The 25,058-nt window shown below is 33.7% G+C and overlaps 1 protein-coding gene across 1 annotated transcript in view; it reads left to right on the top strand.

Moving 5' to 3' along the window:
* Window positions 1-24,295, top strand: part of LOC108686823 (gustatory receptor for sugar taste 43a-like) — a 71,133-nt gene extending 46,838 nt beyond the window's left edge. Inside the window, exon 4 of the mRNA XM_018192304.1 lies at window positions 24,146-24,295. Coding sequence (XP_018047793.1) covers window positions 24,146-24,295 — 150 coding nt within the window. The remainder of the gene's footprint in view (window positions 1-24,145) is intronic.
* The last annotated feature ends 763 nt before the right edge of the window (window positions 24,296-25,058 follow it).

The raw sequence follows: 25,058 nt of genomic DNA, 5'->3' as shown, positions 1-25,058 counted from the left end.
CGATGTCAAATTCACCGTTCTTAAACTTTTGAAACCACTCACAACAACTTCTCTCACTTAAGGCAGCATCAACATATGCTTCTACAAACAATTTATGAGCCTCAGCTGCAGATTTCTTCAAATTAAAGATGTAAATCAAAAGTTCCCGCAAATGAAGATTATTCGGCTCAAAACTCGACATTTTCGTACAAAAAAAAATATATGATACAAAATCGCTAATATTTCAAGGTTATTGTGTTGCTGGATGATCCAATCTTATGATATGTCGTTTTACATCAAACAATTTTAACTATAGTTTATTAGTGGCGCCGTCTTTTGCAAATGACGGAAACTTATTTGTACTCCCAATATTATAAGATTTGCTGATAATTGTCTTAAATTTGCAGTGAATCAAATTTATTAGTCGATTTATAATTTAAATTTGCAAAGATATGTTTATTTTTATTTTCATTCTCTGTAAAAACAATTCAAGTAATTAAATTATATTAAATGATCGACTATGATCGAGTTTTTCTTATAAGAAGGAAAACTTGCTTCGTTTTCACAATAAAATTCATTTTTATAACCTATATCTTGTCATTTCGGTTTTTGTTTTAACCTATTTCTACGGAAGTTCGTCATAATTATGTCACAATTTGTGCTACGAACTTTATTGGAAAAGAAGGTGCCATTGATTGTGTGCGAAGTCTACGCACATGTGAACGACCTTAGATGCCAGCTCAAATGGGCAACCTGTTATACTAACTTGTATGGTAACACCCTATACATATCACAATATTTAAGCGAGACTGACGAAATTGGTGTGTTTGCAAGTGCGCGCGCGCGGTACGTGTGTGCGTGCATGCGTGTGTGTGTGTGTGTGTGTGTGTGTGTGTGTGCGTGCGTGTGCGTGTGTGTGTGTGTGTGTGTGTGTGTGTGTGTGTGTGTGTGATGTCATTATATATCATTTAATGGTTCATCTCTCATTGCATTGTTCTATTATTTCCGATTTTGTTGCTGTGGGCTTTGTAGCAGCAATTTTGTTGATGCCAACCATTTGCAAGTTACTAATGATTGTCATTGGTATATTTTATTTTATTTTATTTTATTTTATTCTACTATATTATTCTACTATAGCCTACTACTACTATTTTATTCTACTATAGCCTATTGTATTATGTCTATTATTCTGTTAACATGTAGTCTTTCTCATAAAGCTTCGTAATAAACTAATTAACTTAAACTTAAATTAATCATGACTTTCTTTTTCTTTATTTCTTTCTCTGATCCGTATTTCAGCTATTCGAACATTTAAATGACCCTGAAAGAAAGAAATGAGATAGAAGTTTAGATGGCGATACTGGGCAACTTATTTTGCGCATGTGCATTTCATTTTGGACATAAAATCAGGAGAGTCGCGTTACTGTATATGATGATGATTTCATGTGATTTATATGAAATACGGTTGCGCTACTTATTACATTAACAAATCGATCTAACATAATAGTATCATTAATATTACCTTAAAAATTTTAAATTATATACTAAATACAATACTAAAGTAGGTATACTGGGCGGATTCAAACCCAGATCCACTGAGGGATACTCGTGGGCGCAGGGGGTACTCATAGGTGCAAGAGAAGGGAGGGGAAAGGTACAAGGAAGGAAGGAGGGCTATCGGTGTTTACCGATATAATGATACATGCTGCCATGGTGTGACATAACGTATCATTAGGGATCGCCGCCATCGCCACCGTCGTCATTGTTGCGGACCGCTGCTATCATCGCGGACCCCGCGTCTAAAATGCGTTTTGGGCCACACCCACCCTAAAATGCGTACTATAACGCGGTACTATAACGCAGATAAGATATTTGTTCTAAGAGATTGATTACATCATCGATGTGACGGCTGTTAAACACCATCAATGAGGAGGTACTATGATGAAATCATAGTGCATTCTCGCAAGTTCTTTCTTTTAAAAACGTCGATAACGATATTTATCTGAGACAAATCGAGAGATCAGTCACACGTCGTCGATGTTTCGATCTAATAGGGAGGATAAACAAAAGGACAAAAAAGTCGAAAATAGAATATATAATAGGTAATCGGCACCTCAGTTAGCGCCTTTTAAGATTCGAATTGAGCGCAATAACTGTAATAGAAAAAGTATGGCTGACCATTGTGCAGACATTGAGGATGATGGATCATATCCTGGATATAAAGTTCGAGAATATCGGAAACGTTGAGGACAGCTACTCGACGTAGCTGAATATATTAGAAATGTGGAACAGTTCTCGAATATTAGAGACGAAGTGTTCGAAATGTTTGATGAAAGGGAAGTAAACTTTGAGGATATAATGGACCAAGAGTCGTCCGACGAAGAAGTGCTATTCGATACTAGATGTGCTAATGATATGAGCGAGTATGAAATGGATCGCATAGAAAAATTCGTCTCTAGAAATCCGTACGTTGGACGCTCGTGCTAAGCACTGTGTGATCCACGGTTATTATACAACGGGTGATGCTTTAACCGTATGCACATTATGCATTTTTTTCGTATGGCTGACATTGATGATGGAGCAATGTATCTCGTCAGGAAGTATGAGACTAGTTCTTTCGGTAGGGCTAGACGGTAGATCGTGCACGAATTGTTTTGTACAGTATATTCCCGCAGCCCACTCTGCACATTAAAAAAAAGAACTATTGTGAAGCAATATTGAGACGTGGAAAATATGTGAGAAGACTAATGTATTATAGATGATATGCTGTATGTTCTCTGTAATCTGCAAAAGACAAACATTGGTATACGAATATCGCCAATTCCAATGCGATCAAGAATTAGGTATTAAATAATGAGAAACATGAAATAGTTATCAAAGAACCCGTTTCTGTCTAGTCTTTACTCGCGTGACAGAAAGTGTACCCACGGTTACGAGACGAATGTTTCGATGAATATGAAAAGAGATTGGTGGAATAGAAATATCAATGTAATAAAGGATTATTATTGGGCGAAAAAAATCGCAGATAAGAGCCAGCGTTGATGCATGTGCATTAAGATTCCCGCGGATAATGAAAAGTGCGTCAAACTGCTGATTATTGACAATATATGGATGGAGTTTCGTGATCGCAATAAGAATCTTGTTAAAATTGTATTTCGATAGATGCAACGATCAATGCGACGATCTTTGAGTGTGAACAGTGCACTTTCAAAACAAACATAATGAAGGTGTTAGAACATTATGATATTCTAGATCTATATCGCGGTGCTGCAACGTGTATGAACGAGTCACGTGCAAATGGAAGTTCATATGGTCCTTGGAAGAGTGCGATGTGATCTAAAAAATAACTAAGTATGATCTAAGAACAAGATATGGAAAATCATGAGCGATGGAGTGAGTAATCGATCGCAATCTAATAAAAGGATCGAGACCATAACTAGCGACACAACTATTGCGGAAATTTTTGAAAATTTCGGCCAATAACAAAACATCGGTTTTCAAGTACAGATCATTATACTCGCCAAGCATTCGAATGGAGAATCGCTTCCAGACGTTCGCGGCGTAAGCGTCTATCGTAATTGCTTTCAGATACGGTATCGCCTGTCAGCGAGCTATAAAATAATTCGCAAGATGACAAACATCGCTCATCCAATTTTTTGACGCAGTCAACGTACTCGGAAAGATATCTTTTCGTGAGAAGATCGAAATATTCCCCTGAATTTGCAAAATTCTAAACGTACAATTTTTAATTTATCTTTATTGACGCTACAATTTATCGAAGCTTATACTTAAAAACTTGTACAAATTGAAATCATTATTTCACGCAATTTCGAGATTCTTTTTCGGTGATATCTTGAACATATTTCCTAAACAAAATGTATTTTCCTTCGTTATAGGAAGGAAATCTACGTGTCTATATGTGTGCTGTAGCGATTTCTTTAATTATAAATTGCGTCGTAACTCGATAAATTGTGAAATGCAATCGGAATATAGATTGAATTTTTATAATTTAGACTACAATTTTCATACGCTGGATCGCGGTATGAGATGGCAATGATCGCGGATAATGATCGTACGGCGCGAACGGTTTTCGCATGTGACACCGCGTCACGCTACGGTACGCCTCCCATTGCTTTAGTTCCCATTGCAACAATGTTTCCATGGTTACGTTAGCGAATATCAAATTTTTCACGCAATACACCAAGTCTTGAAGTTGCCGTGCGAACTACTCTATACTTCAGTCTTCATAGCGACGGAAGTGATACGACGATAATGCATCGTCTATCGCGTATCGTACATAGTATCCTAAACGCTTCATACTGTTGATATGCGTACAATGACTTCCTTCAATATCCGCGAGATTCAACATTAGTTTAATACGGATACGACGATTTTCTATTCACATGACTTTTAAGTGGGTATAGAGCGGCTACCACCGATCACAGAGTCGGACGACTCTTAGTCCATTATGTCCTCAAAGTTTACTTCCATTTCATCAAACACTTTGAATACTTCGTCTCTAATATTCGCGAACTGTTCCACGTTTCTAATATGCTCAGCTACATCGATTCTGTCCTCAACATTTCTGATATTTTCACATTCTACACCGTTCATGTCCTCAATGTTTCCCATATTTACTCTATATCCATGTCCTGAACGATGGTTAGCCATACTTTTTCTATTACACTTATTGCAATCGATTCGCTAATCTTAAAAGGCACTACTGAGGTGCCGGGCATTGATTATCCATTATATATTCTATTTGCGACTTCTTTGTCCCTTTGCCTACCGTCTCTATTGGATCGTAACATCGACGACATGTCATCGATCTCTTCTTAGAAAAAATGTCGTTATTGACGCTTCTATTAATGCGTCGCAACGTATCATCGATCTTTCTGTTTTTCAAATAAATATAGGATCTTTCAATAAGGATGCTTGATTTTTAAATGATTTTTAAATGATTTTTAACTAAAACAAGTTGTGTGTGATATCCACTCAATTTTTTTTTTATTTAAAAGAATATTTTATGGCATTAAGTATGGAATAGTATTAAGTAACGTCGCTCAAATGTCCGCTGCAACTTCGCTTGATGTATTCGGGTGGTCCAATTTTCGATGACTTTCTCGCATAAATCTGGCTGAATTTGCTGGATGGCATTTGTTATGTTGACTTTGAGAACATCAATTATTTACAGTTTATTCGTGTAGACCTGGAATTTAAGATAGCCCCAAAGGAAGAAGTCTAAAGGCGTTAAATCGCACGATCTCAGTGGCCAGTTCACGTCGCCGCCGCGCGAGATAACCATGCTCTCAAATCGCTCGTGCAGAATGTCCATGGCATGCGGTATGTGGCACGTAGCGTTATCCTGTTGGAACCACATGTTATCGGTATCCATATCATCCATTTTAGGCCACAAGAAGTTACGTATCATCGATCTATAGCGCTCGCCGTTGACGGTTATGGCCCGTTTCGTTTTAGAAGAAGTATGAAACTGATGATTTTGCCAGACAAAAATCCGCACCAAATAGTGACTTTCTCGGGATGCATTTGGAGCTAGTGCATCTCGCGTGGATTGTTATCGTCCCAAATTCGATTATTTTGTTTGTTCACATATCCATTCATTCAAAAATGGGCCTCATCGCTAAAGATGATTTGTTTGGCGAAATTTGGGTTAACTTCTAACTGCTCCAGAACCCAATCAGCGAACATGGCGTTGTCTATGATCGTTTACCTTAAGTTTCTGGGTCAGTTGAATTTTATAGGGGTGCAGACCCAAGTTCCGACGCAAAATTCGCCAAATTGAAGTCGCAGAAAGGCCAAGTTCTTGTGAACGACGAGAAATTGACCGCCGGGTTTTCCCGTACACTCTCACGCACAGCAGCGATGTTTTCAGCAGACCTTGCGTTTCGGCGACATACTGGCTGATTATTTATCGAATCGGTTGACTCGAATTTGGCCACCAAAAGTCGAATAGTCGACTCGGTAGGACGATTGTGGCGAGGATAAAAATCACGTAATGCGCGGAACGGAAGCACTGATTTTGATAATAAATAAAATTTTATGATTTGCACACGTTGCTTACTATGACCTTCCATGGTGATTTGCCATACACTACTAAACAATTCACAACAAATTTGACAGATGTCATTTTAACAATATGGCTACTATGATCTAACAAATTTCCCTATTGAAAGACCCTATATCATTATCGATTTTTCTGATCTTGAAAGAAATAACTTTGAGAATGCATTATGATTTTATCATCTACTCCCTCATGATGGCGCTTTGTTTAGTAGCCAACACATGATGTGTCACCAGTCTAGACAAATCTTCTAGACAAAATATCTTGTCCGTATTATAGTACCGCGACGCATTTGTTGTGAGTGCGGAGTGGCGACGGTGGCTCGTAATGCATTATGGAGTGGACGCGGAGTCTGCAGCAGCATCGGCGGCGGCGGCAGTTCCCAATGATACGGGACCTCACAATATGGCGACATGTATCATGTCGATAAACACCGATAATGTCGGAGTTTTCTCGCTTTCCGTCTCCCTTCCTCTGCGCCACCTTCTTCCCTTTCCCCGTGCCTACGAGTACCCCTCCCCCCGCGCTCTGCGCCCCCCTCAGAGGACTTTGGTTAAAACCCGTCTAGTATACCTACTAATATAACTTAAAGATGTATATGATGTATATAATAGATTGCCTACAAATTATTTCAATATCTTCTTTCTAATTTCTGTGGCATAAATCTTGGCACGCAACGTATATAAATATCGGAGTTATTTTATTGTTTGAATTCCATTTTAATTTATTAGGTATTGTATGAAATATTTAAAAATTATTATATATATAAATATTAAAATAAAATGCTTTTTAATCATAAAATTAATGTGATAATTAATAAATGATTATTAAAAGAGGAACGTGTTAATGTGTTCTCACAAGCATCCACGGTGTATCATAAACGAGTATGCATGAGTATTTTTGAGGAAATTGTCCGTTTTCAATATTCGTTTTTCCGTTATGAGCATTTTTGAGTGGATTGTCCGTTTCTTACTTATCAGCTGAAAAACAGACAATCCACTCAAAACGGACAATCCGCTCATAACGGAAAAACGAGTATTGAAAACAGACAATTTCCTCAAAAATACTAATATGCATACTCGATTATGATACACCGCGGAGGCTTGTGAATGTAAGAAAAGGAATGGGCTAGAATGATTTAAAAATATGAGATCTAAAAATGGAGGAAAATTTTTATAAGGATTGGATCCGCCTAATAGCGAGCAGCAGAAATTAAGTTAACTACCTAATAATATTACGGAGATGAATCAAATATAAATCGGAATTATTTTTCCACGTGCCATGAAGTAAACGAAAAGGGGTGCTTTCTAAGCGTTACAGTTAAGAATGCCTGATGATCCCCTCTCCCCTAGTGGACCTCTTCACACTACCGCTTCTTTTAGTCAGTATCACGATATCAAAGCAAAAGATACTTTCCATTACGCAATGGATTATTATCAAATTTCTTAGAGAGCGTAAAACTGTTCAAAATTTTGAGAAGGCTTAAGATACAGTTCGAGGACAACACCCTTAAGAAGACTCAAATGCGCGTGACATAAATAATTTTTAGAAGGACGAGAAGCAGTTAAAAATGAAGGTGACCGACGTCAGTTTCAGTTGGAAAAGTTCTCTCTCTCTGTTTTTTTTTTCAAAGGAGTTTTGTACATTGATTTTCTTCATAAACGTCATACTGTGAACGCTGCACACTACTGTCAACTTTTGGACAAAACAAAACTCGCATATCATCAGAAAAGACGCGAATTTCCAATATCTTGTTACTGTCTGATCCTACAACTATCCAAACTCGACAAAAAATTAAGAAAAGATTTTTGTTCTGGACATTTGTTCTGACATTTGTTCTGGACTATACTGGAATATCTTCCGGATTTATCGCCCTGCGATTATCATTATCATTGTTTGGATCATTAAAAGAAGCACGTGGAGGACAGAGATTTGATGATAATGTTGCTGTCGGAGCGTTCGTGCGCAATTGATTGATGTCACTTTTGTTTTACGATAGTAAAATCAAAAACTATTTATCCATTGGAAAAAATATATTTCTAAGTAAATCCGGAGATTATGTAGAGAAATAACTTTGTACGTTTGTGTATTTTTATAATGCTTTAATAAATTTAAAAAAAAAATAAATCCGACTTATATTTGATTCGCTCTCGTATTAATAATCTAAAATGTAAAGTTAGCATGGGAAATGTATTATTCAAAAGGAAATATTTTCAACTATAGGCATCTAATAAAACATTAAGGACTGGAATAGTCATCGGTTACATCGGTCAAAAAAAAACAAATGGCGATCAACTATGGAAAAGCTCTTAAAGACGATTATTGTAAATAGCATTTACACGCAGATGATTTATGTATCATTGACAAGTTACTACATCAATATCTTATTCACGCATGCCACACACATAAATAAATTTTCGTATAACTATAATGTTTTAATAAGACGTCTAAAATTTAATTCTAAGAACTTCACTTGTTTTTTCGTGCAAACTATAATACTCTAATCTGTACAGAGCTACACAGTGCAAAATTGCACAGTTATACGAAACAAATGTTGACACGATGATAGCTCTAAAGGGCTATATTGGACTAAGAAATGGTAAAGATCTCAATTTATTTTAATATTTTATTGTTCTCAGCATAGACTCCACCTCATAAACACGTACTGATGCATGCGATTTAATCTTGGAAATGAATCTTCGAATCAGCAAAAGAGGAAAAAATAATTGTTATATAATTATATGGTTGTTTAGTTGGTAATACAAACGACTTTAGGATTCCCAATAATTACTCATATTAAATATTTTATATTATTAAATACATATAATTAAATTCATTCATTATTATTTTGTAATTCATATAAAGTGTAACTATAAAGTATAACTATTAATCTTAGTTTGTTTTATTATATATATTGTACGTATAATACAATATATATGGAAAATAGAAATTAATGTATAACTACATATGTATACGGTGTTCCACAATTCGCGATCGAAATTTTAATAATATTCCTCTTATATTTTTATATTCCTGCTTTTTAATAATATTACTCCTGAAAAATAAGACAAAAATCCTAATATCTTCTAATTATCCAACCTATAATAGGTTTTAAATTAATTAATTAATTTACTTAATAATAATTAAAATTAACTAATCATAGAGCTGACATTTTGCGCGTTCAGGGACGATACATCACACAAACAAATGTTCCTATGTCTATGTTTTACCTATGAGATTGAAGTACTAACGTATACAATTATGTTGAAATATTTCACTAATAATGTTTAAACATAGAAAATAATTAAATATGCAATGCATATAACATAAAAACATTACAGAATATTAAAAATAATAAATATGTATAACGAATTAATTTAGAAACTATTACAACCTCGATATTTTGGTATGAGGATTTTTGTCTTACTCAGAGACACGTCTCACCGCATAGCATTTTAGCGCGAGACAGTATCTTTACGCGAAGCGATGAGTTTTCTGAGATTTCGATTATTACATCTCAATAATTGTATCGATCAAATTCTATGTATGGTCAATCGATAGTATTCAAATTATATAATGAAAATGCATCTTTTTCTATTTGTCCTATGAGCGGAGATATTGCAACATTTTGCAAATTTTGTTCAAAATTTAAGAAATGGTAGTCATTGTCATTATCGTCATCTGCCTGGCCATGGATTTACATCTCGAACTTCATCGACAGATGACAATCTCAACTTTTCACTTTACTTTCTAATAATTCTTTAATTGACTGCTAAAACTGTCTGATGGTCATTCAAGGTTATGATCTTGACAATATATGTCAAGGTCATTCTATTTGTTTTAATAACTTTGTAATGTGTGATGAATTACTGCTTCCGAAGATTGTTCGGTGTGATGATCTTCATAATGTGTGAGAGATGTCATCGGAGGTGAATTGTTCATTTTAATTTTAATATCTTCTTAAACAACGATGGATTACTAAAATTGTTCGATGGTCTCAGGAACATAACTTTGACAATAAATGTTAAGATTAATATTATTGCAGTTAAATTCCTTAGTTCATTTTTAATAACTTTTTAATGTGTGATGGATGTATGCTGACCATTCCGAAAGTTGCAAAAAATGTAGCAGGGAAACAAATATCGTATGCCGCAGGTCTATGTTCAATAATAATTACAGATTGAAAAAAGAAATAAAATTAATTAAAAGTTAACGAAAAAAGTAATTCTAATAAGTAATAAGTAATTCTAACTGTAACTTCTGTACTCATAGTTAGGCTTTATGACTCTTTTAAATTGAATTTCATATGCTCTACAAATTATTTTATTAGTTAATACTTATGCGTTCTAAAATACTGATAAACAAACAACCCAAAAGTTTAGATTTCTATAATTGAGAATCTTTCCATGATTCATATTTTATGAATCATCTGAATGAATAAATAATTGAAGAGAAATATTTTATACAAATATATTTCTATAAAAAATGCAGGGATAGGAAATAAAGTAAATTTTACCGTTACAATCGTTTATAGAAATGACTTGATAACGTTGTAGTGTTTTTATGATTGCCATGATAACTGACTAATTTGATAAGATTAGAAAAATCACTTTGAAAAATAACTCTTTATCATTACGCATTTACTTATTGAAAAGGTTATTATAATTGTAACCATTAAAAATTGTTATCTCACTCAATCCAAATCATATATGAACCTTGAATACAAAACTCTGTCGTACAAAATTAAAAAATGAAATCCAAATTGCGTTACCTTAATCAACCCAAGAGTTATCACAAAGAATTAAAGGCGTAATAATACAAAATAAATTTTTAAAGAAATATCCTGATAAATCGAACAATTTCTTTAAACAAAAACGTTTTTAATGAAAAATTAAATATTAAAAATCCTTTTACAGGGGACTTGGGGATCCCTGTAGAGCACAATTATTCGATATATACATATATATATATATATATATATATACATGTATATATATATATATTAGCTTGAATGACGGCCTCTATTCTTGGTCTGAAGCGTTCGAATGCACGTTGTAATGTTCGACGAACTGCTGCCTCAACAGCAGTCTTTAATGACGTCACATTTGGATGCCGAGACTTATTTGTCCTTTCAATTACGCTCCATACGTAGTAGTCAAAGAGATTTAAATCTGGATTGTTGGGAGGCCAGAATGAGAGCAATTCGGCTTGTCCTGGCAGCCTCAGAGAGCCTCTATCGTATCTTTAATATGGATTTGTGTAGGATTTGTATCGAAGGTCTTCCTCAACAATTCGACGCATTGCTGGCTCATTTAGGCCAACAATCGATGCTAATTTTCGCAATGATTGTCCTATCATCCAAAATCAGCGCTTAAGCTCTTTCAACGACTGCGGGGATCTTCGCGGTGTGTTCTTTCGAATGATTCTTCATACGCTGGCATATTGGAATCTTCGTTGGACCTAAAGCCATATTCAACGTCATAAATGATTGATTTCGGATATCCAAAAAACCGAATTATTTCCATTGCTGAGCGCCCAGCGCGAAAGCCTTCGATGATCGCGGCTCTTCGATTATACTCCTCATCCTTGGTTTCATCGCGGCTATTTTGAGAATATGACTGTTTACTAGAAGCAAGTTTTCTCGGATGCCACAACAATCTCTGAAGGCACAATATAACGGAAAATTTAAATTGAAATTTGTCCGGATTTCGGTGACGCACTCTGTATATATATACGAAACATTTTATTAGAACAAATGTTAATCGAATGTTTATTTAATATAACCAAAAAATAATATTACATTTACAAATATTTAGTAAGTAATACCAAATGATAAGTTTAGTAATACTTATTAAATATTTGTAAAAATGACATTATTTTTAATTATATTTTTAGTTATACAATACTATTTTACATTAATAATTCATTATTTTACATTAATTATTCATCCAAAATAAAGATTTAAAGAAATATTTTTTTAATGTTTGTTTGACGCTTATAAAATGTTTAACATTATTCATTCATTAAAATGTAGTGATAAGAAACATTTATTTCACGTTTATTTAACGTTTAGTAAATATTCGTTTTACATCAATTATTTGTTTGAAATAATGATGTAAAGAAACATTTATTTAATATTTATTAAATCTTTTTTAAACATTTATATAATAAATATTTGTTTGTTTTTTTTTATTATTTATTTATTTAAAATATAATTAAAAAAACATTTATTTAACATTTATCTAACGTTTACTATAAATATGTAAAAAGTATTATTTTCTAAAATCCAAATTAATAAAAAACGGATCGGAATAAAATAATCATGGAAGAGAAGTTAACACAATATAATTGCGTTAAGTGTACTATATGAACAATAAGAATTATATGCATCGATAGTTATAAGACGGATAAGATACGAGACTCATAACTCTGAAGTTCCAGATTCAAAACCACTCTATAAGTGAAAAAGATTAAAATATAATTAAAATATAATTAATTCGAAGAACTAGAAAGGATATGGGCAGTAGGAGTCAAGCGCAGAAGATGTAGAGCAAACAATATACTTATGAAGTGTGAAACTTCTTATTCACTAAAACATGCTTATATGTTTCGGCTTATGACCCAAATATAATAGATCATACTCAAAATCTACGTATGCAGAATTTCTGCAAACTAGCAGTTAAAGCATCACAAATCAAGTCACCTACTTTTGATTTCAAAATCGATGACATACTTTACTTTAAAATGCAACCACGCATTAATTTAGCCTAATTTGTAAATATAAAAGCATAAGCCTCGAGTATCTCGAGACTGTTCCGAAAGATCAAGAAGACACACGACTATTGTGAGAATCTCCGTAGCGAGCGCTACTGTGAGACGTCGTAAGATTGTAACACATCGAATACTCGTAAATGGAAATAAAACTTCTTATCAAACGCTAGCCTACATTAATTGGAGGATCTCGAGCCCTTACAAAATGACCGCTACGTCCAATCTGTGATTCCGCCACGTCCTGAACGATATCTTCACGGTGCGATTGGTTAACAGTCGACCCGTAAATTCTGTAAACGATGCCCTGAACAGCATCCTTGCACTCTGAGCGGTACAGCAGACTAACTTTTGAGCCTTTCTCAGAGACATAAACTAATATATAAAAACTATAAATAAAAGTTATCCTGTCATAGTGAGCTCCCCTACATCGAGAATTTAAATGTTGGCAAAAAATCAAAAAGTGGTTAAAATCAAAAAGAGTGAAAGAAAAGTACAACATTTGGTAGTAACAGTGGGATACAGTCTTACCATATCGGAATTCACCAAAGACGCATGTCGAAACCAAGCAGAGCAGACTATGCACATCGACAACCCGAGGAAGCAGCAACGAACTGACCAACCTCAATATTGATAACAGCGAGCTGGCCATACAGACTAGGCTAAGCAAACTACAAACATTGTACTTCTACTATAAGTCGAAAATTTTTATAAATCGCGTGAATGTCGGACAATACTGACAACCGAACACATCGTTATTAAATCCATAAACACAGTGCGCAATAGAACTATTAAATTCGCCATCTGCAGCAAACGGAACGGACCGCGAGAATCGTGACAACTGCGAAAATAGCGAAAATAAATCACGATATCCGCGAAAATCGAGTAAATCTCATCGAATTAAATTTAAGCGAAGAGCAAGACTTTTATTGTAAATTCCGAATCGGGAAAACGATACCTACGTTTAGTGACGATAGCACAGACTATAGGCGAAACAGAATAAATCATAGCAGAACTTCTAGTAGAGTCACCCTCAGACGGGAATACTCCTTTACATCATATGATAGTAGCATTTTTAATTCTGAAGAAAATTACGGAGATAACACGTCATAGAAATGCACCGCACTTCGCCTAGTGTAAAGCAACAAGCACCGACAGTACCATTCGGAGAATTAGCACAAGATATATTATAATGGAACCACCAGCTGGAAACGACCAACGATTTGTAAACAGATCCCTTATGCAACATAATATTGGGAATTGGAGAACTCCGGGAAGAAATGAAAGCTATGCATAAAAGAATAGGTAAATTAGAGGATCATCGAAATACTCAGCACGCGACACTCGCGCGGGACAATTATCGCTTAGACAGTATTTATGGATGTACGACCGAGAACGTATGCAACCAGCACACACACACACACACACATAAACGAATATATGAAATTTAAAGAAGCAAGAAATGATACCCAAATTCGATGGAAATTCACAGGCTAACTAAACTAAAAGAATTTCTAAGCGCATGTTCATTTGTCATAAAAAACATAAATCCAATAAATGAAAGAGTGTTACTAGATGTTATATTGTGCACCAAGTAAAAGGCAAAGCAATGATAGATTTCGAGACATTCGAGACGGGATATAATTTCCAACAATCAAAATTGGAGTTAAAAACTTGCTATCTTAGCAAAAGAAGCACAACTCACTTACAAATAAAATTTAATATTATTAAACAAAAATCGGGCGATATATTTGCTAGACAATATGGCTTGAGAGTCGATAATATATAATTCAATAGAATTATATGAGTCGATGATCGAGGGAAAAGGGCATAATAGTGAACAAAAACGCATTATTCTAGATACTATTCAAAAACAAGCTCTATAGAATTTCCAAATAAGATTGCGAGATGAAATCAAACTACTTGTAAGGTCATTATGCTACACTGCAAAAAGCAATAGCAGAGGCCACTGCCTCTAAGAAAGAAAAAATCAAGGAATCACTTAGCGATACTCAAACTTGTTAAATCATCACCGAGGATCATATTGTCAAAAATGTGGGAAAATGGGACCTAGTGGTCAAGAATGCCGAACCAGCAGATCATTTGTTGTCAAAGCGGATAATATAACAGCTGCAAAATATTGCAACTACTGTAAAAAGACAAGACATATCCGTAATGAATGCTGGATGTTAAATGGACGCTCAGGAATCGCATTAGAAGGAAGCGTGAAAATGCATGATGGAAAAACCCAAAAACAGAGTATAGCAAAAAATAAAATGATGATGGAAAAAGGAGAAGAAGCCGATTTCACAAGGACGAAATCGCCAAAACTGCACGCGACTACCAAATTTCGCTGAGTACCAAAAGTCACTGAAATGCCATGAGCCAGTATAGGGCTGAATTTAATAAATTTGCAAAGAACTCAAGAAAGAAAAAACTCAATTTCTTTTCGACACTGAAGCAGCAGTAACCTTCATAAAACTAAGGAATTTGAGGGGAGAAACGTTAATATATAAAGACAAGATGACATTAGTTGGAGCACAGGACACGAAATAGCTGTCATAGGAAAAATAACTGTGAATTTCCTATTCCAGTAAAAATAAAAGAGATACAAGCATTCATTAGTAGGATATTACAGGAAATTTATCGAAAATTTTTCCAAGATCGCCAAACCTTTTACTAAACTGACAAAGAAAGGAGAACCATTCGTATAAACAGTCGAACAACAAAATGCGTTTGAATTGCTAAAAAGTAAATTGATTACCGCACCCGTGCTCCAATATTCAGATTTCACACAAGAATTTCTTGTGACTACTGACGCATTTGATTACGCGATCGGGGCTATACTCTCTCAAGAAATTTTGGATCAAGACAAATAGCATACGTTAGCCGTAATGTCAAGAGCGGAAAGTAATTACAACAGAATTACTACCGAAAAACAGTTATTAATCATCGTTTGAGTTACCGACCGTATGGCACAAAATTTTAAATAATAACTGATCATAAGCCTTTAGTACAGTTGTTTAATGTAACTGATCCTGGATCAAGATTAATCCGATGGAGACATCAAATTAGAGGAATATGATTATGAGATTATGCATCGCAGACAAAATGCACATGAACGCGGACGCATTAGCCGATGCATAAGTACTATTACCTCACTAGAAGATACATGAAACCGATGCATAAGTACTATTACTTCATCAGAAGAAACGAAGATACATACGAAGGAAACAGCGATAAAATGAATGAATATAACGACGCAGATAAATAACGAACTTTATGAATATCACAATTCATTGAGAACATCAAGGAACGGATTATTAAACAGATTTGATCGAAACACAACAGGCCAGGATTAACTAAAGATAGAAAATTATATCACGAGAAATGAATGCGAAACAGAAAAACAAATTAAAAGGGAGAATAAAGGCGCCTGGAGATCACAGATATGACCTTTCGAGAAAATGTTTTAGACATTATCGGCCAATTAACGATGAGTAATAATGGAAATAAATATATATTAACCTTCCAAGATAATCTCACCAAATTCAATAAAGTTATACCCATACCAAATCAAGAAGCCGCCGAAATAGCAAAACAATTTACATTCAAAATTATTTTTGAATATGGAATACCTGACAAAGTATTGACTGATCAGAGCACAAACTTCGTAAGTGAAATGTTTAAAAATGTCTATAAATCAATACAGACAACTGCGTATCATCCTGAGAGCAACGAACGTTAAAATCTTCATCGTACCCTGACAGAGTACTTGCGACATTATATTAACGCAGATCAAACGGCCAGGGATGAATGGGTTCTATACGCCAGGTTCACATACAACACTACTTCATACACAGCAATAGGATACTCCATTTGAAGTACTAGTTTTTGGATATCAAACAACGTTACCCTCTGCACTGACAAAATCTCCAAATCCTGTACTGTTATGCTACGTATTATGCCAAGGAGTTAATAAAAGAGCGACTAATAGAATCGCTAGAGAACATATAATTAAAGCTAAATTAACCGCCAAATAACAATATGATAAAGACACTAAAACTACCTCATTCAAACTAGGAGACAAGGTATTGTCTCTTCACAACGAAACTCTGCGAAGAGGTTGATCGAAAAAATTAGATTTATAGGATCATACAAAATTATCGAGAAATTATCAGCTGTCAATAATAAGATGAAAATAGAATGGAAAATTAAATGTATACACGTCAATCGCCTAAAAGCATTTATCGAACACTATTAGAATAAAGAAAATGGAAAGAAGATGAAAATATGTATATAAGCTGCGTATGGCGAATCAAATATACACACATTTTGAAATTCCCTCTAATCTCTTATCCGAAATATGATATACTCAAAGTCATACCATTATCCTGATCACGATAATGTATTCACTCTGACTGAAGTAGATCATAATAGCCACAAATAGCGAAAATCAGCATTATATGACGTTAATACGTGAAAATTTTAGCATAAGGTATACTTATACCTGCGAACACACCAATTTTAGCATAAGTTATACTTATATCTGCGAACACATCAATCCTATATATCACGAAAACATAAATTCATTATGTGAAATCCAAAATATAAAATTCTAAGATATTGTGTAATACACAATATATTAAATATAATCATATCACATAGCCCTCGAAAATCAATGAGCATGATTATACTCCATTCCTTATGAACAATTACAATAGACTGTAAAAATCGCGAGAAATATAGAACGATAATTGTAAGAACGAGACAAATTGCGCTATACGGAGAATATAAATTAATAACTACGGATATGACTGTAAAAATAATAGGAACCATCAAAGCTATAACCATTCAAACTCGCTTACCAGAGTACAGTTTAATCTGTTTGCGAAAACAGCTAGAACATAAGGAGTTAAACCAACCAAAAGTAGCAAAATTAAGAAAAATTATTCGCGACCCAATGGAATTAATGGATTTAAGCTAAATTACAAGTCTATAACAGCAGAATTGAAAAACGCACGAAATTCATCATTCTGTCGAAATCTATTATATATACAATTTCGAGTACTATTATATTAATACTATTAATATTAGTACTATTATATTAATTATTGTGATTATTGTAATAATTGTATATATTATCAATAAATGAAAAAATCGCGGGGCGAATGTAATAATCCCGCGTAAAAAAAAAGGAGATTTTTACAGAAAACATCAAACTTCCGTTTTCTTTTTTCAACGGAGGAAGAATGACTCAAATATCATAGGTCGTACCCAAAATCTACGTCTGCAGAATTTCTGCAGATCAGCAGTTAAAGCATCACAAATCAAATCACCTTTTGGTTTCAAAACCGATGACATACTTTATTTTAAAATGTAATCATGCATTAATTCGGCCTAATTTGTAAATATAAAAACGTAAGGTCATTCCGAAAAAGTCAAGAAGACATACGACTACTGTGAAAATCTCCGTTACTGCGAGCGCTACTGCGAGACGTCGTAAGATTAACACATCAAGTATTCGTAAGTGGAAATGAAACTTCTTACACCGAACGCTGATCTACATTAATTGGAAGACCTCGAATCCTTATAAAACCTGACATCGCTACGTCCAATCTGTGATTCCGCCACGTCCTGAATGACACCTTGATGGTACGACTAGTTAACGGCTGACCCGTAAATTCTATAAACAATGCCCTGAATGGCATCCTTGCACCCTGAGCGGTACAACAAGCTAACTTTTGAACCTTCTTCAGAAACAACATAAACTAACGTATATAAAAACTGTAAATAAAAGTTATCCTGTTATGGTGAGAATTTCCTTACATTGAAAATTTAAATGTTGGAATTAAAATCAAAAAGAGTGAAAGGAAAAGGAAAAAGAAAAAAAAAGAAAAGAAATTGGAAAATATTGTAAAACATGGAGAATTGATTTACCAAACTAATTTACCAACTTTAAGATTATAATTAATTATCTAGCAAATGTAAAGACGTTCACCATGCTCTCAAAGTACCATATCGCAAACATTACTATAAAAATATACTATAAAAATAATTCAAGAATCAGCTTCTGATAATGTTGTCAGTCAGTGTCAGACACAGAATGATAAAATTATTTTTACCCGTGCGGATAAGGGGAATGTGACGGGAGCATTGGATAGACAGGTGTACATTTCCAAGATAAATGAGATGTGTCAGGATGTGAATACTTATGAGGTAGTTAAAAGGGATCTAACGAGGAGGAGAATAACGAGCTTATGCGCTTTATTAATTAGTTGAAAGGAAAAAAATATATATAACTAATTCCACATATAGAAGTTTGTTATGTAATGACGGGTTCTTTCAAGGGCCTACGTTCTTCCGAAGACATAAGCAGGACTGCCCTTTTCGTATAATAATTTCTTCGATAAATAGCCTTTTGTATTCATTAGCTGTGTTTTTTCATAATATTGTCACTAAAACAATTCCTAAGGATAATTATATCGAAAATAATTTTAAACTTGTTAAGGAGGATAAACGTTTGAGTGTTGAATTTCAATTAATGTCACTGGATGTTGTGAGCTTCTTCATTAACGTCTCCATTGATTACGCGATGGATCGTTAAAGATCATTGGCGATTTGTTTCTAGAGTTTGTTATTTACCGAAGAAGGAATTCATCAAAGCGGTTCAGTTTGTTTTAAATTCTACGTTCTTTATTTTTGATAGTGTTATATATAGGCAGAATTACAGGACTTCTATGAGCTCTTTGTTGTCATCGCGGATCTAGTTATGGGAAAGCTGGAGGTTAGAGCTTTGTCTTTGATTCGGTTTTCATTGATCTTTTTACTAGATTTATTGATGTATTATTGGCGGTACCTACATCTTCGATTAGTTCTTGATTTTTAATTCTCAGCATCCTAAATTTCAGTTCACTATGGAAGAAAGGGGTGATAGATTGAATGTTTTAGATATATAGTGATTAGGAATAATGAGTTGATAGAGTTCAATTGATACAATTCGACTTTTTCGGGTGGACATTTGGATTTTTGGTCATAGCATTCGGTTTCTCAAAAAATAGATGTAATCGCGGTTGATAGGATTGTTTTGCTTCCAAATTCTAAATTTCACCTTGATAATTTGTGTTTCATTATTAAAGTATTATTAAAAAATGATTATCCATTGAATTTTATATTTAAGAATATTAACAATCGTTTGAAGAAAATTATTAATAGCTAGTAATAGGAAAAGTGTTGTTAATCTTAATAGGATTTAAGTAGTGCAGCCTTGGTTCACTGTTCCTTTTGTTCGTGATATTACTGAGAAGTTTAATAAATTGAATAGCATATGAGGATACCGTTTTATAGTACTAATAAATTATGAGAATTTATTAAGTCTTTATATGCATAAAGACCCTTTACTGCATGACAAGAAGTTGAATGTTATTTATAAGATCTCGTGTAAGTGTGCGATGCAAATTATGTGGGACAGACGTGTAAACAACTGAGGTCAAGAATCACGCATAAGAACCACATCCGATGTTATAATGGAGCACCAATTACAAGAAGACCATGATTTCGATTGGGACAATGTTACAGTACTGGATGAGGAGCCTTACTACAGGAAGAGATTGATTTCGGAGATGATATTCATCAAGAGACAGACGCATGGAATCAACCTGCAGATGGATATAAAGGGACTTCCCAAGACCTATCTTCTGATCATAGAGCTATAAAAGTTTGAGTTGCTGCCAAGTCTAGTTAGTCAGTGTCGTTTGTACGCAATAATGAGTCTTTCTGATGTGTTTATCGATTACTTTCCAATTTTCTTATTCTTAGAATTGATTAATGCTTTAATGTTACATTTTTACATTTAGTATCTCGGAAAATTATTAGCTAAAAACAAAAAGTGACTCATTGTGTCTGATACTGACTGGCCAACATTATCAGGAGGCGATTCTTGAATTATTTTTATAGTAATATTTGCGATATGATGCTTTGTGAACATGGTGAGCGTTCTTATATTTGCTAGATAATTAATTATAATCTTAAACTTGTTTGATAAAATAGTTCTCCTCTTTTCTTTTTTTCTTTTTCTTTTCCTTTTTTTTAATTCCGACATTTAAATTCTCGATCTAGAGAAGCTCATTATAACAAAATAACTTTTATTCACAGGTTTTGTACGAGTATATGTTAGTTTATGTTATCTCTGAGGAAGGCTCAAAAGTAAGTCGAAACATGTAACTGTGTTTTAGTGAATAAAGAAGTTTCACATTTCATAAGTATATTATTTGCGCGATGTCTTCTGCACTTGATTCCTACTGCCCGTATCCTTTTCAGTTTTTCAATTTATAAGGAGTCTTGGTTAGTTTGATTTGTTATGGATTTAAAATTAATCAATAAAATTAGTTGTCTAATGTTTAGGCACTCTACTCAATAAAAAAAATAAATTAGAAACAATTCTACATTGTTATTTTTTCTAATTTTATTCAAATAATTTTGACATTAAAAAAGTTTTTTTAAAAATGTTAAAAAATTGTTAAAAAATTAATTAAAAGAAATGTTTTTTTAAACATTAAATTAATATTTTTTTAAAAAATGTTTCTTCAAACGTTACAATAAATGTTTTTTTAATGAAAAAGGAGGGGGCTTAACTCCCCTTTTAATTCTCAATAACATTATAGGGAGTACAAATAAGTTTCCGTCATTTTGTATCAAAAATTAAGCATTTATTGTGAAAGAACAGTACATAATGTTTTATTCAAAGTAATGGCCATCGCTAGCCATTACTTTTTCCCATCTTTCTGGTAGCATGTGGATACTGCATCGGAAGAATGCTTCATCTTTTGAGGCTATTTAATCATCGATACAATTTTTGATATCTTCATATGATGTGAAGTGCTGCTCAGACAGGCCATACGTCATCAATCGGAACAAGTGGTAGTCGGAAGCAATGTCTGGAGAATACGGCAGGTGGGGTAGAACTTCCCATTTGAGTGTTTCTAAGTCTTTGACGCAACATGTGGTCGAGCATTATCATGCAGGAGAATAATTTTGTCATGCCTGGAGTAGTGGGCGTGTTTTTCCTTGAGTGCTCGGCTCAATCTCATCAATTGTGTTCGGTAGAGAGCCCCAGTAATGGTCTCGTTCGGTTTGACAACTCATAATACACGACACCAAGCTGATCCCACCAAATACACAAGTTTTTTTCCATGAATATTCGGCTTGGCTGTCGATGTTGAAGCATGACCAGATCCCCATGATTTCCTTTTCTTTGGATTATCGTAGTGGATCCATTTTTCATCACCAGTGACTATACGATGCAAAAAACCCTTTCATTTATGCCTGGCAGCATTTCATGTGAAAAATCGGCATTCAATGTTTCTCGGCTTCAGTTCATATGGAACCCAATTCCCTTGCTTTTGAATCATTCTCAATGATTTCAAACGATATGAAATTGTTTGTTGAGTCCATCCTAAGTGCAAGTTCTTTTTGTGTTTGGCACGAATCTTCATCCAATAATGCTTCCAATTGCGCGTCTTCGTACACTTTCGGTCTTCCGCTTTGTCTTCGACGTCAAATTCACCGTTCTTAAACTTTTGAAACCACTCACGACAACTTCTCTCACTTAAGGTAGCATCACCATATGCTTCTACAAGCAATCTATGAGCCTCAGTTGCAGATTTCTTCAAATTAAAGATGTAAATCAAAAGTTCCCGCAAATGAAGCTTATTCGGCTCAAAATTCGATATTTTCGTACAAAAAAAATATATGATGCTGATACAAAATCGTTAATATTTCAAGGTTATTGTGTTGCCGGATGATTCAATCTTACGATATGTCGTTTTACATCAAACAATTTTAACTATAGTTTATTAATGGCGCCGTCTTTTGCAAACGGCGGAAATTTATTTGTACTCTATATTTTTAGTGGTTTTAAAAATATTTTTTAAAATGATTTTTTATATATTAAATATTTTTAAAAACTTTTTCAAAAACATTGTCTGTTGATTGGGTATCCCGTGTCTAATTCCCGCGTAAAAACTCCCGTGTCTAACAAATCAATAATGGTTTCGGGACTTTATGAAGTAAGAATGTCTCAATATTGTTCACTTTACAAATATCAACATGCAGAACAAAATATTTTATCTCAATGAGATTGGGAACCTTATGAAGTTAGAGGAAAAATCGTAAAAAATAAAGAAAAACGTATCAACTTGTTTGTATATGATAAATATCCGAAGTATATAAATTTATAATAGATTAAACTTTGCAACATATTGGAATGTTACGAAGACAGATGCACCTTATTACAACAATTGGAACTACTAGTACCAATTACAAAAATATTGTATAAAGGGTACTTATATTACCTGTTCATAATACCCGATCCTACCTTATATTAAAAATTTAACAATCGTCTTAAATTGGTATTCGTTTTGAATATATTTCCGAATGATCCATATTCGCGAGTAACTTAAAATTTTTTTAAGTTAATACATAAATTCTACTCAATAAGAGATAAAAAATACATATTCTCAACTTCGAGAAATGAAAAAAAATATTTTTTATTTTACGACTTTTCATTCAGGTACTTTTGTTTAGCGTGTGAAAAGTCGTGCGCCCCTAAGCAGGAAAGAAGATGAGGGAGTCGCTCCGCGTGGAAATCGTTTCCCTAAGGAAAAGTAGAAGTAGAGTGGAAATCGCTTCACGTGAAAGTCACCTCTAAGCAGAGGAGAGATAAGGTCGGAGTCGTTCACGTGAAAAGTCGTATTTCCTTAACTGGTCCGGATTTTAATCAAAAGAATATTGTCATATAAAAGTTAATATTGTCATATAAAAAAAAATTGTTTTTCATTTCCCGAAATTGAGACTATAGATTTTTATTTCTTATATCAAAAACAATTTATATGTAATATTTTAGATCAATCGCGAACGGGGGTCATTCGGACTACATCTTTGTTTTATTAATTTTACATCTAATTAAGTTATATTACCTGTCTCTTTCTAAAAAGAGACTAAATAAATTTAATCTTGCAGCAACACTGCGAATAACTGTGAACCAAAACCTAAAGTTTTCTCAAATTTCAGCAGTATCATCTTGCGAGCCAAGACAATTTTCCAACATTGAGGCTGCACTGTATCGCGAATCAGGGCTTAGATAGTTTTTTAATTGGGACTGGCTATTATTGCTATTACATCTCAATATAGCCTAGCCTTCCAATATAGCGCTTACATTAACTCATGGAAAACTAAATGAGGTTCATACAGCAAGTCATAATTTCCACCCGGGCTAATTTTAAGATATATAAATGAATAACAATGTAATGATTTTAGATAGCTGGTGCTGTCACAACGTATCTTGTGATACTTATACAGTTCCAAAAAGAAGATGATACGAAAGATAATTTCGACTACATCTTAAAGAATGCCACGCAAATGTTGAAGAACGCCTTGATGCTTCATAATTTCTCGGCAGGAAGATAGGATAAAATGTTTCCTAAATTGGGACAAACAATTTCTTTTTTATACTTGTTTCTTTATGTTCTTGATTCTATAATAAAGCTTCCTAAAAGTTAGTATATGTGCCGCCCAATTTTAAAAAATATTCATGATTGAAGAATTATGTTAATTAATTAAGAGATAAATGTTTAACGCTGTATTGTAAAAAAGGAAAATTCCCATGATATCAAGAAATCAAAACAATAAAATAAAGGATATAAATATGTATGCATATATGTAACATGCTTGGTGCGTATTATGCGTACTAATTTCTTAAGTAAATATAAGTTTCACGCAAAAGAATACAATGATAAATATGAAAGAAAAACAAAATAAAAATCTCTAAATAAATTTATTAAGAAAATATTAAATAGCCGTTAAAAACGCACGTTGTAGGAGCAAAAAATAAAGTTATTATTTAAAAATTACACATAGTACAGACGTTTTTACAATTATTTTTAGTCCTCCTTAACACAAAAGATGTAATTTAATATAGCGATAATATTAGGTATGGGAAAAAGTTCGTGGCGTTAAATGGCATTAAAAAAACGCCACGAACTTTTTCCCATACCTAATATTAAAAAAACAAAATATTACTTGATTGCAGCAATCCTTACTGACACATAATAAAATTGTTGGATTATCTCATCACAAATCAAAATCGAGCAAAACTTGTCATTTCATTAAAATAATGGAGTTTTTTGATAGGTCTAGGAATACTGCTTGCGACATCGAAGCTTCGCGATCT

Source organism: Atta colombica, unplaced genomic scaffold (genome assembly GCF_001594045.1).
Source record: "Atta colombica isolate Treedump-2 unplaced genomic scaffold, Acol1.0 scaffold191, whole genome shotgun sequence".
Taxonomy (NCBI): domain Eukaryota; kingdom Metazoa; phylum Arthropoda; class Insecta; order Hymenoptera; family Formicidae; genus Atta; species Atta colombica.
The sequence above is the reverse complement of the archived record's forward strand: the minus strand, read 5'-3'. Positions and strand labels throughout refer to the sequence as shown.